This window comes from Plecotus auritus (genome assembly GCF_963455305.1).
Source record: "Plecotus auritus genome assembly, chromosome: 2".
Lineage (NCBI taxonomy): Eukaryota > Metazoa > Chordata > Mammalia > Chiroptera > Vespertilionidae > Plecotus > Plecotus auritus.
Genome location: NC_137771.1, coordinates 65146033 through 65164571, shown reverse-complemented (window position 1 = coordinate 65164571; position 18539 = coordinate 65146033). Strand labels below are relative to the sequence as shown.

At 43.7% G+C, this 18539-nt stretch overlaps 1 protein-coding gene and 1 pseudogene across 2 annotated transcripts in view; both read left to right on the top strand.

Annotated features, from left to right (window-relative positions):
• MCOLN2 (mucolipin TRP cation channel 2) overlaps positions 1-7128 on the top strand; it is a 41804-nt gene extending 34676 nt beyond the window's left edge. The window contains exons 11-13 of the mRNA XM_080657288.1: positions 1587-1793; positions 3378-3499; positions 6333-7128. Of these exons, the coding sequence (XP_080513414.1) occupies positions 1587-1793; positions 3378-3499; positions 6333-6369 (366 nt within the window). The 3' untranslated portion in view covers positions 6370-7128. The remainder of the gene's footprint in view (positions 1-1586; positions 1794-3377; positions 3500-6332) is intronic.
• Positions 7129-15604: 8476 nt separating this feature from the next.
• Positions 15605-16112, top strand: LOC308242078 (large ribosomal subunit protein uL23-like; annotated as a pseudogene). Its single transcript has one exon. The product of its transcript is annotated as a large ribosomal subunit protein uL23-like (transcript).
• The last annotated feature ends 2427 nt before the right edge of the window (positions 16113-18539 follow it).

The window sequence follows — 18539 nt, the reverse complement described above, 5'->3', positions numbered from 1 at the left end:
ACATGGCTGTCCCCAGAGCCACACTGACTTAATGGGCACATGGCCCCCATGGCTAACAATTTGGTTCAGAACTCTAGGTAGCTTGTTCCCTCGGTGTTTCTGGAAACCATACCATCTTTTACCAGTTGGGTCATTATTGTTCTTTAGTAGCTTTCATCTAATGTTAACCCTCTGGCCCTAAGATGTTAGTTTATGAAGCACCTGCTGTTCGTTTTCAGTCGATGTGGCAGGAGTTTGTCAGCCGCGAACGCCGGGATGGCCGCCTGGGGATTGCAGTTGAAACACAACCCTCAGCCCAGCTCCAGAACTCCAGGTGTAGGCCTCCGACTCCCTCATGTCAGCATTTCCACCTGGCACCGCAAGCTGCCTTGTCTAAAACTGAGTCCATTCGTAGTCCCTTTCCCTTGTCCCCTCCCAGGATTATTCCCCACCCCCTACCCCTTCCCATGGTTTCCTCCTTTTCCAGCCTTATCTGGACCCTGTGCATTCCTGGCTCCTGCACTCACCCCTGCCGCGTGTCCCTGCCCTGGGCTGTTCCCGGTCTAGGAGATCTTCCACATGCCAGGCTTGCCCTTTAGAAACAGGTCAGATCACTCTCTGGCCGCAGTTTTTTCCTGGTTCCCAGTTCTGGCCTGTAATAGTTTGAAGTATGTGGAAGACCGAGCGAGGCTTTCTCAGTGTGGCACAGGCATGCCTCTCTGGCCGCCTCTTAGGCTCAGCACGGAATTCCCCATATTCACGGAGCACACCCTTCCCTTCCTCCTCACACTGGTGAACTCCGCCTCAGGCCCTGGTTCTGAGGGTCACTTTCTTTACACAGCCCTCCCCAGCTCTCCCACAGGGCACTGGAATACATTGGTTGTGGCCTGTCCACGGTTAGCCGGGAGCTCCTGGAAGGCAATGGGCATGATCATCATCTTTCCTTCTCCCATTGATGACCATCTTTGGTTTTGAATGTGCTAAAATCACCCCGACCCATGGTTGGAAAGGCTACAGTGAAACTATTCATTTAGCAAAATGTTCTTGAGCCTCTACTGTGTCTCAGGCATGTCCATCTTTGCTGGTTGTAGAATGTAATTGCTATAGTTCTTTCAGAAAGCGTAGGTTGTAGGCTTAAAAATATTAGTCACTTAGACCCAATAACAGGAAAAAACATTATGCTTAGAAATGTTCGTTACATTGCTCTTTATAATAGCAAATATTATTGGGATGTCCAATGACAGGGAAATAGTTAAACTTGACATTTCTAAGGAAAGGTCTGTTACCTAACATGCTGTCTAAGTGTAAGTAAGATGATGCTAAGTAGGGAAAAAGACATCAAGGTCCAAAATGGTTAGATGATATGACTACAAATATATAAAAGTGTATAGGAAAAAACTGAGGGAAATGTCTAGAGATAATGAGTGCGCAAGGGAGTTTTAAATAATGTTTTCCTACTTTGGTATTCCAGCTGTCTTAAAATGGATGTTACTCATAATAGCAATGACAACAATAACTCCAACAAAACAAGCTAACTAGATATAGATACTTCTCTGCTTTTTTGGATGATATATCTCAAAAACTAACTTTAGTTTCCCCCCCTTCAGTTTGTAGCTCTGAATACAGTTTCTGAGTGTCTGTTTTCTCTGGTCAACGGTGATGATATGTTTGCAACCTTTGCTCAAATCCAGCAGAAGAGCGTCTTGGTGTGGCTGTTCAGTCGCCTATATTTATATTCCTTCATCAGCCTTTTTATATATATGATTCTCAGCCTTTTCATTGCACTTATTACGGATTCTTATGACACCATTAAGGTAAGTAATTATCAGGATTTCCTGCCAAGAAAACTGAAAAACCTGTATAGATTGGAACATAGGAAAAAACTACTTTTTTCCCCCACTTACTTAAAATGCTACATTTTACTTAAATTTTGAAGTTTTGTAGTAAAGAGACTGTTGGCCTGGTCGGCTAGCTGAGTTGGTCAGAGCATTATTCTGATACGCCAAGGCTGTGGCTTCAATCCCCAGGCAGGGCACATAAAAGAAACAACCAATGGATGCGTAAATAAGAACAACAAAGCAATGTGTTTATCTCTCTCTCTCTCTCTCAAATAAATTAATAATTGTTTTTAAAGAAAAGCAAAGAGACTTGTTGGATGTTGGAGTTTAATTTTAAATATGCATTTAGGAATACATCCCTGTCACCCAGGTCAGGGTGACTGATTTGGAGGTGTGGTGGAAAGAGAAAGGCAATGGGTAGAGATAGGTTGAGTTTAGTAAATTAAGTAGTTCGACTGTTGGTTGCAGCACTGACAGGTATACCTACCTGTCCTGGAACTGAGGTTTTGAGTGGTAAGTGTCAGTGGTAAGGGGTCATCACCACCCTGACAACTGTTCAGATATGGGAACACCTATATACTGGATGACACAACCATTTGTGTGATACAGGTTTCCTTTAAATGATGAAAGCTAAGGCTTTTGTGGCTGTTTAGCTTCCTATCTTCCTGAGCCACATGGTGGGTTCTATATCCTTTCAGTCTGGGTCCATTTAACTGGTTTGTAGCTTGAAGGGCGCTCTGTTGCCTCCAGTGGTGGCCTGTCTAGCAGCAGATGGTCGTGCTCAGAAATCCTGTTTCAGACCGGCACTGGAGCAACCAAGGGTGCTATGTCAGTGCCTTGGGGTGTTGTGCTCTTCTTGAATCTTCTCAGACTAAACTCAGAAGAAGCTGATTCATTGGAAATACTCCTGAGCACATTTTTGTGCCTGGGGAGGTTAGTTTCCACATGGGAGTGGGTGGGTGGCTCTAACAGCAGGGTTGGGCGTACAGAGAGAATTGTTGCACACTGCTGCCCCGTGGGTCCCTGCCTTTGATGGCGCAATGTCCCTGTGAGTGGGCCAGGTCTTCATGACCTGGTGGATGATCTCACTTAGCATGAGGGGAGAGGGCCTCAGGGTCTTTGTGTCTGCTTGAAAGAACCTACTGCCTTCTGCCCCACCAAGTGACCCTCTTCCATAAAAGTAGAGGAAATAGAGATTACTTCTCAGGCAGGTTCTGCATAGGCAGTGAGGGGAAGTGGCGGGGGGGTCTTACCTGGTCTTGCATTAGTATTAAAACGTTAGCCTTTGGATCATTGCTTTTATTTCCCTTACTAGTACATCCCTCCCTGCTTCACCCTGGCACCAGAGGTGTTTTCCTTTGGATTGTTCTCTGTTCCGTGGTGGCCCTGGCTTGGCCTTCTGGGACTGACATTGATTCAGCATTGTTAATATCAGTTCTTGGATCTGACCTAGCAATGTGGGAGAGTTTTATTTTAGCAAAGGTGGGTTTGGTTTGTTGACAAAGGGAGCAATTTATCATGCTTTATAAATAAGGTAACAACACTGTGTACTTTTTAAAGAAATACCAGCAGAATGGATTTCCTGTGACGGATCTTCAGGAGTTCCTGAAGGAATGTAATAGCCGAGAGGAGTATCAGAAAGAGTCCTCGGCCTTCCTGTCCTGCATCTGTTGTCTAAGGAGGTCAGTATTGTGTTTAATTAGGTCCCCATGCTCCTGAGAGGAGCTGCTCTGCTGCCTTAACAAAGAGTACTTCCCAGGTACACACAACACTCAGAAATCAGCTTGTCGTGGGAAAGAACCCATCTTCCCTCCCACTGAAATCGGCTTTAGAAATGAATTCTATTAAATGAATTCTAGAAAGCTACATGACATGGTTGGACCCTTGTGGGGATATTATGAGACTATTATGAGAAGGTATGAATTATGTCCCTCAAGTCAAGAAAATGAACTCTTATGTGGCCAAAGTAAAAGTCTATATATAATATATAACATATAATATATAATATATAATATATAAGGTATATATATATATAAATGATTTCAGAAAGGAAGGGAGATGGAGAGAGAAAGAAACATCAATGATGAGACAGAATCATTGATCAGCTGCTTCCTGCATGCCCCACACTGGGGATCAAGCCTGCAACCTGGGCATGTGCCCTGACTGAGAATGGAACTGTGACCTCCTGGTTCATAGGCTGATGCTCAGTCACTGAGCTGTACCAGTCAGGCAACACTCTTAATTTTAGAGGTGGAGCTCTCAGAATGTCAAGGGCATTTTCCCTTTTCACAATACGTGGTACAGATGACTCCTCTGGACCAGAGCAGGAAACCTGCCTGAGAAGAGGCTGTACATGTCCTGGGCTGGAAATGCGTGTCAGTAGCTCTTCGGTGACCAACTGCACTTGGCTCGCTGTTCATCAGGACACTTAAGAAAACGGTCTAGACCAGCGGTGTTCAACCATTTTCATCTCATGGCACACATAATTCTAATTACTAAAATTCCGCGGCACACCAAAAAATATTTTTTGCCAATCTGACAAAAAAAAGGTATAATTTTGATTCATTCATACCAGTTGACTGTTGTCATTTTTTTAATTTGACAATTTAAGGGAAAAGAGGTCAGTGTTCCTGACTAAATAGTCAGGTATTGCATGTTTTTAAAAATTTCTTGTGGCACACGGTTTGAAAATCGCTGGTCTAGATCTCAGTGTCAAAGCTTCCACATGGTGGTTTGGGGACGAGAATGGGGGTCAGATGAGGATAGGATGTTTAATGGTACACGTGTTTGTTTTCATCTCTAGTCAGGGTAGCGGGCTGTTAACTCAAAGTATCCCCTACCCGTGTTTTTTAAGAAAGATTCTCTAAACCAAATTTCTGAAGGAAGATGGGGAATATAATTGCTGCTTAAAAACCACAGGATGTATTTCCTGCTAATCAATTCATACCACATCTTGGGATTTGAAATGATCTGATTGAAGCATTTCCAAAGTATGTCTAGTAAATATGAAATGAAGTCTTCTGAGAAGAGTTAAGTTTTTAAAATCACATTTTATCCTTTCAGAGCATTAAATTGTTCCCATGAAAACTGGGATAAAGGAAAATTAATTTTCTTAATAGGCAGCTACTTCCTAAGAGGCATCTTGTACAAAGAAAGTCTCCCCAAGTTGCTTTTCTAATACGTAGCTGTACAGAACAAAAAAAGAAATAATCTTAGAATGTAGTTGAGAATTCTGGAGAAGTAACCTATGGGTTTTTGGTGTTTGATTTTTTTTTTTTTTTTTTTTTTGGTGTTTGCACCATAACAAACCCCAGGAGGTTGTTAAATGTTTCTTGTGCAGCCACATGGAATAAGTAAAAGATGTAAGAGGTGAACTTGAAGATTAGCTAATCAGGTTGGGTCTGAGTGCTGGGGAGAAATATCAGCAGTTTGCCCTAAGATGTGCTAAGGGCTGTTGAGAAGATCCCTGAGGCAAAAGGAGGGACAGGCCCATCTTTAATGAAAGAATTAAATGGAACAGGAGAGTCCACCAAAGGAAATCTACTGAAAAATGGGGATGCTGAAAGTTTTGAAAAAAAGAGGATATCAAAAATAAAAACAGGAGTGGCTATTACCAAAAGACAGTTGTGGGTGAAATCAGCTAGAACAGCTTTAGCCAAGTAATCAAATCAAAGCCTAGATCTAGGGGGCTTTTGATGGACCTTGCAGAGAGTAAATGAAGACTTAGGGCCTGATGAAGGAAATGGATTACTAGTATACTGGGCCTTGAGACCAAGTGATGGCTTTGACTCCGTAAAACATTAATTATACCTGGATATATCTAAAGGCTAGGAGCCAAAGAGTGGAATAAAATTGAGGAATGCTATGAATGGAGAGTAAATATTGGAGAAAGACCTCACTGAGAAACCCAATGAATTAGGAAGGGCGTTGTGAGTATTGGTGTGTGGGCCCCTCTCCGGGCCCATGACAGACAGTAGTCCAGCAGCCACCACAAATGGATTCTCCTTCCAGTTGTTGATGGAGCCTTTCATCTGATCATTAGAACCCCTGGGTTTTCATTTTGGACCCTGCAAGTTATCAAATGTGCCCCATGACCCCTCCTAAACCTCTTGGTTCCTCAGTGTCATGAGGGTGAACAGATGACCTCTGACACTTCTTCCAGTTCTAATGTATGTGGTTCTTTGGAAAGATGTGCTTGGTTGAACAGATGCAGAATTTACCTTTCACCTTCTCTACTGCAGTGAAGGATAGTCTGCGGTTCCAGTCATTAAGAAGGCTTGTCAAGGAAAGGAGATGGAGGGTCCCAAAGAGGTAGACAGCTCCTCCAAGTTGCCAAAAGCATCTGCTCAAACCAAAATAATGTCAAATGCCCTTCTTAACTTTTTCCCTTTTTAATGTTCTACTTAGCATGTTGATAACCTATGCATGCCTAGAATATGAAGTATTTCTATTCCTTCCCAAAGATTTTTGAGTCATAATCTCTTTTCTCCTTCCCCCTCCCCTTTTCTGTTGTAGGAAAGAAAGTGATGACCACTTGATATTTACTAACTAAAATCCTTCTGCCAAAGATAATCAAGTTCGGGCCTCCTTATCCAGTGACAATGCAGACGGACCCCGAATGGCTTGGACCAGCATGTCCAACATACTGATGTTTAATGTGGAGTGGGAAAGAGGACTGACTGTCAGCTGGCTGACCACAACTGCAGTTCCAAAGTTCCTTTTTTATACCCTTGGATAATGAAGCATACACCATAGGCAATTACTGGGCATTAGTGCAATAGATTAGTGATAATGAAATTCTTTTAATTTATGACATGACAATGTTGGGATGCAAAAAAAAAAAAAAAATCACATTTCAGAATGTGCAAAACAATGATGTTTAAAACCACACATTGAAAGATGTGTGTTTATCCTCAAATAGAGGTTTGTTTTAAAAATGATTCTTGGCTTAGAAGACATTTGTTAAGTCATGGTCTGCACAGAGATGAAGTTGGTTGCAATATCAAATTATAGACTCAAGCTGGAAATCTATTCGGCCATTTAAAGATGACATTTCAATCAACAAAAAGACATTTCTTGGCCTGTGTTCCTGTGGTTTTCTTCTGTATGTTATGAAGCAACCGCTAGCATAGTGAGATGAATAGGAAACACCTTTCACTTGTGCTAATTGTTGATTGTACACACGACATGTGGAAGTAAACTATAGCAGAGCTCATACTTGTTAGCAAACTGACTCCACCAGGGTGGGGATTTACCCTTGTCAAGCAAGGAAAGATGGCATTTTTTACCTAAATAAATTTATTTTTATCATAATATATGGAATTACTAGTATTTTTTTAAAATTATAGACTCTCTTAACATCTACCTAGTGAAAAAAACATGTCACATCATGTCTCTGGTCTCCCAAAGGGATTTCCCATTTTCTTAAGAGCAGCAGAGACATGGGAGCTAACATATAGAAGTTATTCAATAAATATTTATAACAATGACTGCAGAGATTAAGATCACTGTATACATAGTTTTATTTCATACTTGAGCTATCTCATGGGTCAACTATTTTAAAATTATTGGTGAAGAGTAGAATTTGAATTAAACAGGACCCTCATCCCAGGGCTCGCTTTCTTTTCCCCCTGCCTCTCCTTGCCAAGTCCCTACTAGATTTTCCATCATATGCCCCCTGTCTTTCTCCTTGTCCCTACACTTTCTCCATGTGCCTGCACTAAGTCTAAGCCATGAAAGTCATCCAGTTAATACCACTAAAGTGTATATAAAGTGAGTGACTCATGTGTATACACAGAATACTTTGCTAACATTATAATTTTAATTAACTTATTTTCTTACCAAAACAAATGTCAAAAGTTATATTTCCCTTTTGAACTAATGGGCCTTTAACTGGTGTTTCTGCAGTCAGTTGCATGACTCCAGAATCAGGTATGCAATTAGATCACTTACTTATTTCTGAGTGTATCCCCAATACTTAATTTGTCTCTGAATAGAGTTGCTATTCAAGCCTTTCCAGTAATCTGCAGCCATGACTGCCATTTGAATAGAAGATTGATGGTGGTCTTCCATGCTCATGTTTTTCTTTAATTGGCTTTCATGTTTCCTTTTATTCTTTTTTTCCCCTCCAGTGGGACAGAATACTTTCAGGAAGGAAAATCTTTTTTCATGATTACCCTGGATCTGTGCAAACATTTTTTTCTCTCTTTTTAATAAATTTAAATGTGTCGCTTTGCCAACTGTATTATCTGTTCAGATTTTATTGAACAATGTTGTTCTCATAGCTCTGCTAATAGACAGTTAATAGACACTTCTGAGACAAACCATTTTCTCTCCGACCCTAGGCTTCTACTTGGAGAGTTCACTGTGAAAGTTAGGAGACATGTTCCTCCCACCTACTGACTTCATTTTCGGGTCTCCAACTCTTGAAGAATGTACCTTCTTGGTTGGCAATGACACCCTTAAAGCCAGATGCAGCATCCTTAAGCTCATTGGCTGGAGGTGGTAGAAAATAACATCTAGACAAACTTGTGTTAAAATCCGGCTTACCCTTTAGCTTTGTGGCCCTGAGCAAGTTCCTTTCTGCTTGGAAATGGCAAGGATAAACCTGTGGGATTGGCATTTAGGTCAAATAACTCATGCAAAGCCTGGTATTGAACTGAAACCTGAGCCATTCTTTCCTTTTGATTTTCTGCCATGTTAGTATGCAGGTTCCATAGGACCAGGGAATAGTGAAGACATTAAGACATTTAGTCTGCAACCCATCTGCCTGAGCTCCTATCTTCCTTCTACTCTCTGAATCCCCTTGCACAGGTCACACCAGGCCTCAGTTTCGTCATCTGTAAAATGGGGATTGTGAGGATTAAATGTCAAAACATGAAGTGTATAGAATAGGCCATGATTCATAAGTGCTCAATGAATATTAGATCTTCAAAAAGCTTTTCTTGCATGATCTACAAATGTGCAGATCTATTCACCTGGACCAGCCAGGGAGATCTTTATTTCATAACTAGTGGCCTGGTGCACGAAATTTATGCACAGGGGGAGGGAGTGTCCCTCAGCCAAGCCTGCACCTTCTCCAACCTCAGATCCCTCAGGGGATGTCCGACTGCTGGTTTAGGCTGCAGGGATTGGGCCTAAACCAGCAGTCAGACATCCCTCTTACAATCCAGGACTGCTGGCTCCTAACCGCTCACCTGCCTGCCTGCCTGATTGCCCCTAACTGCTTCTGCCTGCCTGCCAGCCTGATCGCCCCCTAACTGCTCCCCTCCCGGCCTGATCACCCCAACTGCCCTCCCCTGCCAGCCTGATTGCCCCCAAGGCTTTTATTGGTATAGATATGACCCTTCACAGAAAATTTCACTAACACTGCTTTACAATAAGGGCTTGATGATTGAATCATTGGGGCCAGACACCAAGATTTCCTTTATTTGAATAGTGGAGGGAATAATTATCTTGTCTTTAAGTTGCCCTGAACAGCAAATGAGATAATGACTTAGAAAAGTATAAAACCACCATATAAAGACAACTGCCTTTTTCATGTACTGAAAAGACAATAAAGTGGTAAAATGAAAAACACTATTTTTATTTTCCCCCTTCTGTCCTTTACAGCCTTTATTTAAACTTTGAAATTTATAAAAATTTCACTCCTATTTTCATTTCTTTACATTCAATATTATTTTGTATTAGTTTCAGGTTTTATATTAGTTACAGAATAGTGGTTAGACAATCATATACTTTACAAAGTGTTCCCCGATATTTCCAGTACCCACCTGGCATCATACCGTCATTACAACACTATTGACTATATTCCCTATTTAAGTGACAATAGGTTTACAGGTCCTTACAGTCTTTCTTTTGTGTTGCTTGCCCTTCCTTTTCTTTCTCACTTCTTCCCTCATTTCCTTTATACAGTATCTCATTTGGCCCCCAAAGCTCAGTGAAGGCACTGGGACACGCTTAATCCATTTTACAGACCAGGAAACTGAGTTGTCCAGTTGTCCAGTTGTCCAATTGGCTGCGGAACTGGACTCAGCGTGCAGGGAGCCCTCATAGCTGCACTCTCTGCCCTTCCAAGGGACAGCCACGAGGCAAACAGAACAAACCTCCCTGTGAGGCTTCGGAGCCGCCTCGAGCACCTCTTCATCATGGACGCTCCACATTCTTTTCTCTCCCCCACCCACTACTTGCATTCTTTACTGCTCCCCACCCTCCCCACCCCTGCTCCTGGGGAGCAGGTGGTAGGCTTCTCACTCTCTGTGCAGGCGCAGGCCACTGTGGGGCAGGAACTGGGGGTGGAGCGGACGCAGGCTTGCTTTTGGGCTACGCAGTGGGAGCAGGAGTCGCCACCTCTCAAGTGCGCAGGCTGCAGAGGCAAGGCCGGGTAGTGCCGGGAGCTTTGCTGGACTGCTGCAGTGGGGTACCCGGCATTGCGTAGTGCCTCCACTGAGGTGTCTCCACCCCTCAACCCCCACCTCAGGGCTGCAGGTCCGTGCCCCTCCGCCCCGGCATCCTTCCATGCTGGCAGTCATCACCTCTTGTTTCCTGCCAGGCCGACCCACATCTTGGGGCCACTGCAGAACCTCGCTCTTCATGGGCAAGGCAGATCCCCGCCTGCCGGCCCCCTGCGCTGGCCCAAGCCCAGGTGCACCCCACCTCAGTGCCCCTTGGGCTGCCCGCCTCCTGGCCAGCAGCTTTGCCAAAGCCACAGTGCTCGCCCAGGAGCCACCCCTCAGGTGGGCCAAGAAGAACAAAGCCCAAAGGGAGTGAGTCTTGAACCCCCACATCCCCTTCTCTAGATTTCCTCCTGCACCTCCTCTCTGTTTCATGTCTTGAATGAGTACCGGGTTCAGTCACCCTGCGGCCCAGCCACATGGCCTCCAGGCAGCCGGGTAGAGTCGGTCTCTACGAACCTGTGGATCTGTGGCCAGAGGCCCAGACTGGGTTTCAGCAGCCCCATTCCTGCTGGAGAGGGCTGTTGGAGGACCAGAACCCGTCTGTCATTAGCTCCCCAGCTCCAGAGAGGGCACCACAGGCTCACATCCCCCAGCTGCCACAGCCCACTCACCAGAGCCTGCTGCGTGCGCAGCCTGCTAAACTGGTCCTTACATTACGGAGTAACGGATAATTAGCATATTCCTCTATTATTATATAGGATGAGCTCACCACACACATTGGTGAACTTTGTTCTAGTTAGGACTTTCTGTGTGCAAATGTCTCACATCTAATTCTGTCCTGGTGGCAATAATCAGCTCAGCTATCAAAAGCTTGCACTTAGCTGTGGAGGGGCACAGACATGAGCAGCCTAAGTGTCCTGCCATTAGGGATAAAGCTGTCAGTCCTGATGGGAGGCTTAAGGTCTCCAATGTGTACAAGGTGTCAAAACCCTAGTCCTTCACCCTGGGCAAGACTCTCCATTCTCTACTAGAAGCCTATTGCCTTAACCCAGTGGTCGGCAAACTGCGGCTCTGTTGATTAATGAGTTTGCTGACCACTGCCTTAACCAAATGTGAGGTAGCAAATGAAAAAGGGTGAGAGGGTGTCCAGGAAAAACTCTTAATGAGACTCAAATCACTACCCACCCCCCAACCCTCCCGAGAGTCAGTATCATAACAACAGTTCCTGACCCGGTGGATGCCTAGGGGCAGAATATCAGGTCTTTTGATGTAGGGGCAAATGGCCAGTCACCCTCTAGTGCCTGAGGACCTCCCTGTAAAAGTAGCCCAGCACTGTCACTGAAATTCAGGGGGCTCTGTAGTCACGGGGGAAGTATGTTCAATGAATGGCTATGATGGTCTTGACTACAGATTGCTCCTGTCAGTATAAAGAGCTGTGATGCTTGAAGATATGATTCCATTTGAGTGGTAGACATGCAATGCAATATACAGACCATGTATCATAGAAATGTACACTTGAAACCTATGTGATCCTATTAACCAATGTCACCCCAGTAAATTCAATTAAAAAACATGACTCCAGATAGCTGAACAATTCAACTGGGCCCACCACTTACTGCAGTAAAATTGCATGACTAGACCCCATTTTACCGCTCTCCGTTTCACCTTTAATTTCATGTAACTTGAGCAAATTTTATTTTGCTACTCCTGACGACATTTGAACATCTCAACCACAGTAGTCCAATAATGCTGGGTCTTTCTCTACTGAACATCTAGAACTTCACACTACTTGTAAAAATTGCAGGTAGCTCTGGGTGGCAGGTGAGTGAGGCCCTCACACATGCCACCCTAAGCTCAGCATTCAGATTTTAGTCACTAGAAGAAGGACAGTGAACCATAGGCACGGGATTAGGAAACTGGTGATTTGACATGTTGGATAAAGTCCTGAGTGTCTTTGCTTTCCCTTTTTCCCCACTTGAGATACTCTGGGCTCTGGATATTGATCCTAAGTAGGGCCAGCTTTGTGGCTCTGTGACCTGTGTGTTCCCACAGGACCCGCACTTGGTTTAAGGCTCTGCTATCACAGTCTTGCAAATTTTAATAGTTTGGTGTTTTTTTAATATGGCATCCCCCCAGTTTCAATATCAGAAAATGTTCAGTGGAGCTTTTACTTGAGGAAGCAATTTCTCTACTGTTATGTAGCAAATTCTGATTATAAGAAAGTATAACTCGGTGAGTAACTCAGTGATTAGAACAGGGGTGGGCAAACTTTTTGACTCGAGGGCCACAATGGGTTCTTAAACTGGACCGGAGGGCCGGAACAAAAGCATGGATGGAGTGTTTGTGTGAACTAATATAAATTCAAAGTAAAGGAGCAGAGGGGAGAGCAAGAGAACCGGATAGAACAGCCGGATCCGGCCCGTGGGCCGTAGTTTGCCCACGGCTGGATTAGAACATGGCCTTTTAGGGAAAGGCTAGAGAAACCAGCATCGTACTTTTTCTTTAAAACAATTTAAATGTAATAAAAGGAAAGTGTGAACCTGAGTAGGAATTGCTTTAGAACAGACATTTGGATACACCATTTTTCTCAGTCTCTGTCCTCATAAGTGGCCATGGAGCTTCTTCCTAACTCGGAAAAAAATGGAGATTAAACTGTGGTTGGAGATGTTGATCAATATAGTTTCCATATTGCACACATGGGCAGGTTGGATGCTGGGCTGCTTAATCCCTGCCCCTTCCCCCCTCCCGCACCCCCCTCCCCATACCCTACCTCCTGTTGATGCTTAGCCTCACTTTATGAATTTCTATTTATTGTTTTTGCCTTGACAGAGAATCAGCTAAAAGTGGTTCATCTTCTAAACTCAAGTACATTTGCCCAGTTGCCATGTGACCTCCGACCTTGCATGGAAAAATCCTTTGGGACCTGCTGCACACATGGACTTTCCAGCACTCTCTCCCAGCTCTCTATAGCCATTTGCATTCAGCATGCAGGGCCTGCCTTTGAACAGGAAGGAACCTGTAGAATTGCTCAACACGCTGTATTGGAGAAAATAACCTATTAACACTGAGAAGGCTTCAAATCAACCAAATCTCAAAATAGACACTCAAGTTGTTAGGGTAAGCAATATAGTTCATGGCTGTTCTACCATGGGCTCATTTACAGCAAATGCTACTGCAAACCAGTGGGTAAAAATAATGGCAAATGTTTCTCTGGCCATCTGTCTGTGCCAGAGAACCAGGGAGTGAACAAGAAGCTAAATGAGTTACAGGCGAGCATTTGCTCACCACCTCACATAACAAGGGCAGCAAAACTCTGACTTTTTAAAGACCCCTGGGAGCTATTGACTGCGGTGAATGGGAGAGACAATTTATTAGTGTGATGTATGTTTCTTAGTTTCTAATGACACATAAATTATCCCATGAGCCATGATACATATGGTTTAAAGAGAATTTTAAATGAAAGCCATTTTTTTTCTAGCAACACTAATTGCCTAGCAGCAGTAAATTACTCATCCCCTGCTGCCTGTGGGCTATGGTCATCACTCTCTCCTGGAGGTTGAGTGGATGCCCCCCAAGAGGAATGTTTGCTCTGACAAAGGGAATTTACATCCTCACTTATGAGCCTGCCATGTAGGTCTACAGAAGGAGAGCGAGTTAATAGTGCCTTTCAGACTCTGCCCCCTGCGTTCGTGCCATCCTGCCTGTGTTGTCTATGGTAACAGGACAGCGAGTTGGATCTTCTCTCTTGGTTACCCTGGAGGGAAAGTAGATAGCTCCTGCCTGTCTGGAGTGTACATTAAGGCCTCTTGAGGAGAACTAAACAATGCTAAGAGTGAGACTTGAATAAGATACTGTATTTGACCAGATGGCCAAGGTGTGTGTGGGAGGTGGGGAAGGAGGGGGAGTGAAGAGCTTTCTTGGTAAAAGGAACCCTGTGGCAAAGGCTTGGATGTCTGAGAGAGAACCCAGAAAATGACAGAAAACTAGAGCAGTGACAAGAGAAGGCCATAGGGCTGGGAATACTGTGGGAGAGTTTTAGGCCTGGGTGCTGCATGTCCGGGAAAGGCAGGACTGTGAGGGATGGAAGGGGTGGAGTGAGCTAAGCAGGGACATCAGATATAAAGCTGCTGCAATCATTCAGATTAAAAAAGAAAAGAAAAAAAAAAAAGGCTGATGCTATAACTCTATAATTAAACACAATAACAAACACAATGAAAAATTTGCCTGAAAACTGTCTCTAAAGAAAATACCAGATCTCACGTATATGTTTGATCTATCTGCACACATATATATTTTTCTTTATTAAAAGACTTTACAGCTAAATACTCTGTCATTTTCTTGAGAGTTCATGTGTTGGACTATGCATTTAGATGGGAGGGTCTCTTTTCATCACTTTTATTATTGAGAATTATACTTATTAGGATGAATGGATTAAATGCGTTTTTCTATCACATGAGTGGTCCTCCATCCCACATATTTAAAAGAAGCTTATCCAAGACTTCCTGTTTGTGCATCAGCCCTCCCCACCCATCCTATACATGCCCATATTCTGAAGAACTGACCTTGGCCAGCCACAGTTTGTATCTATACAGGTGGCGAGACTTGTGGGTGTAACTGCTAACAAGGCCAGCCCGACGTCTGTAGTCTGAAGCTTACAGATCAAACAGAGACTTCGTGAGGAGTCCATCCTCCCTGCCCCTCCCCATGACCACTGTCAGGATTTGGGTGTGGGATCCCAGAGGTTCAGAGCTCAGTGTGGCCGCTGGGGAAAGGAGGGTGTATAAGTAAGCACACGGAGGTGCTGTGTCTTATGTCTCCCTAAGGCTGGGCAGTGTGTGCGGGGTGCGGGAGGTTGAGAGCTAGGGCACAGGGAGGTGAACTGATTGAGGGACTCTGAGAAAGGATTGCGTGGTGCTCCCCCCCACAGCCTTGCTATGGAGGGTGGTAGTGAATGTAGCTATGTTAGTGGCATGCTCCTGCCCAGGTAGACTGACATGGGGACAGGACAGAGAGGGTGGCATGGCCCCTGCCTCACAAATGTTCACAGCAGGCAGCTCAGAGGGTAAGTTCCTGAGACAGAAATGGGTACAAGCCAAGTGGGCTAGTATCATCAACCAGTATCATTAGGAATGTGTCTTTAAAAGATAACTAGTCACCACCTTACAGCCATGTAGCCAAATAAAGTCCAGATGGATTAAAAATGTCAGTGTGAAAAACCCAGCCTGTAAAAGAACTAGAAAAACATAGATGAATATTGATCTGATCCAAGAAGCAGAGGAGGGCTTTCTGAGTTTAAAGCTACAAATAAACCATCATAGAAAAATCAGATTTACTACATAAACATGAAAAATTTCAGAGAATTAAGATTGTAAACAACAGCCTTTTACGAAGATGGCCCCGAAAGCTAAGAAGGAAGCCCCTGCCCCTCCCAAAGCCGAAGCCAAAGCAAAGGCTTTGAAGGCAAAGAAAGCAGTGTTGAAAGGCGTCCACAGCCACACAAAAAAGAAGATCCGCACGTCACCCACCTTCCGACGGCCAAAGACACTAAGGCTCCGGAGGCAGCCTAAATATCCTCAAAAGAGTGCACCCAGGAGAAACAAGCTTGCCCACTATGCCATCATCAAATTCCCCCTGACTACCGAGTCGCCATGAAGAAGATAGAAGACAATAATACACTTGTGTTCATTGTGGATGTCAAGGCCAACAAGCACCAGATCACACAGGCTGTGAAGAAGCTCTGTGACATTTTTGTGGCCAAGGTCAACACCCTGATCAGGCCTGATGGCGAGAAGAAGGCATATGTTCCACTGGCTCCTGACTATGATGCTTTGGATGTTGCCAACAAAATTGGAATCATCTAAACTGAGTCCAGCTGCCTAATTCTAAATATAAAAATTTTACACTGTAAAAAAAAAAAAGATTGTAAACAACATGTTTAAAGTGCACCAGGAATAAATAATTGCAGCATCTCTGAGTGGCACTGTACTTTTACTATATGAGGAACCATCACAGATTCCTGGAGTGTCACCCCATGGCAAGGACTGAATTTTCTGTGTCTCTGTATTTCATGCAGAGCAAGGCTCCTGGAAGGTAGCAAGCACTCAAAGTTGAATATTTTTATAAGCCATATTTGGTTGAGTCCCTATTATGTACATGTATTATTACTACTCATCCCCACAAACTTACAGCATAAGTATCAGGATTCCATTACCAAAGAGAAAAACTGAACACAGATTAGATGGCAGAGCCTGGCTTTAAACCCAGAGCTTGTGACCCCAAAGCTCCCCTTCCCCTCCCCCCTAAATAATACTCACTGAATAGAATTAAGTGACAGGAAAAAATGTTTGACCTACTTAATGAGAAATGTGACTTCTACTTTCAAACAACACCTTGTAAAGCAGCATTCCTTGAACTCACACAATGCTGGTGCTAATGAAAAAGAATCCATGTCTTCATAGGGGAGTGGAAAGCTCCATAGAAGGTCCCAGCTCTAGCACTAAATTCCCAAGTGATTTAGACAAGTTGTGAAGCTGCCCAAGCCCAAAATCCTTATCTGTAGTACAGGGATAATAAAATTGAGAGTCTAGAGAGGTGAACTAACGTGTCCAAGGTCACACAATGGTAACCACCAGAGCTGGGACTCAGACCCAAGCAGCCCATCTTTATAGCTGGATAGTTCACAAGGTTGATGTAATGTCTAGAAGATGATGGATGTAAGCAAGCTTTGAAAAGAATGAACTGGACATGCTGGGGAATGGAGATAAACTTAAAGTTATCAGCCGGGGTTTTTTTGATGAAAGAATTGTGAAAGTCAGAGCTTGATAAGGACATCACAGATATTTGACCTAGCTATCTGTTTTGAAATTCTATAGCTTAAAATGTACACTGGCAGACTGATCATCCCCCTCTCCACCCCCTTTATGGAAACCAGCATGGTAGTGCTGATTAATGAATCAAAATCAACAAGGCCACATTTAGAATCTTATCTAGCCCGACTCTTAAAAGAAAAGAAAAAGAAAAGAGATCATTGCATCCACTGGGGTGGAGTCTCTGGCATGTGCAATAATGAATCACCAACTAGTTGTGATGGAAAGAAGATAGCCACCCCATAAAACCTCAACCCAGCACCTCTTTCCTCTCTGTGGCCAAAAGCCAGGAAAGTGGGTGTTAATAATGTGGTTTAATATTGCTCATGTACTTTTCATGCCTCAGTGCAGTATTTGATCATTGACAAAGTCAGCAGTTGTATGCACATCTCAATTCGTGTATCTTTTGGAAAATGCCCTTCATATTCTCTGTCTCTCTAATTTATCTTTCTGAACCATTTGAGAGTTGGTTGAATATATGATGCCCCTTTATGCCTTAATACTTCGGTTTGTTATTTCCCAAGATCAAGAATAGTCTCTAATAAAAATCACAGTACAACGATCAAATTTAGGGAATTTAATATTGATACAATGCTTTTTATCACATCTGCAGCCCATAATCCAATTTCAACAATTGTCTCAATAATTCTCTTTATAGCATGCTTTTCTCTCCAGTACAGGACCCAATCCAGGCTCACTTCCGCAGCCTTTCTTTGTCTTTTATATATATATATATATATATATATATATATATATATATATATATATAATATATTTTATTGATTTTTTACAGAGAGGAAGGGAGAGGGATAGAGAGCTAGAAACATCGATGAGAGAGAAACATCGATCAGCTGCCTCCTGCACACCTCCTACTGAGGATGTGCCCACAACCGAGGTACATGCCCTTGATGGGAATTGAACCTGGGACCTTTCAGTCTGCAGGCCGACACTCTATCCACTGAGCCAAACCGGTTAGGGCCTTTCTTTGTCTTTAATACACTGAGATTTTTAAAAAATACTGGTCATTATTTTGCATAGAGCTCCTTAATTTGAATGTGTTGATCTTTCCTCGTGATTAGATTCAGGTTATGCATTTTTTACTTGAACACCACAGAAACATTGCCATGTGCTCTTCAGTCAATATTTGATTGCTCAGTCATGATGTTGTGTGGTTTCTCCATCACTGTGGTGGCCATAAAAGTGCACCGCCCGGGTCTCCTGCAGCGAGAAGCAGGACCGATGGCTGCTGGCTGCCTCAGCTGCTGCAAGGAGACCGCACTTCCCGTTGGCGGCTCATAGCCAGTGGGTGATGCACCAGGCGGGGTCCTGCCAGTAGGAGGACCCCTCTGATGGACTCCCCATCAACCTGGCTGATTCCCTCTTAGAACTGTGCTGTATGTAAGACTCCTATCCAGCGCTTCATCTTTCACTCCCCTCCTCCCAAATTCTCTTGCATTTCC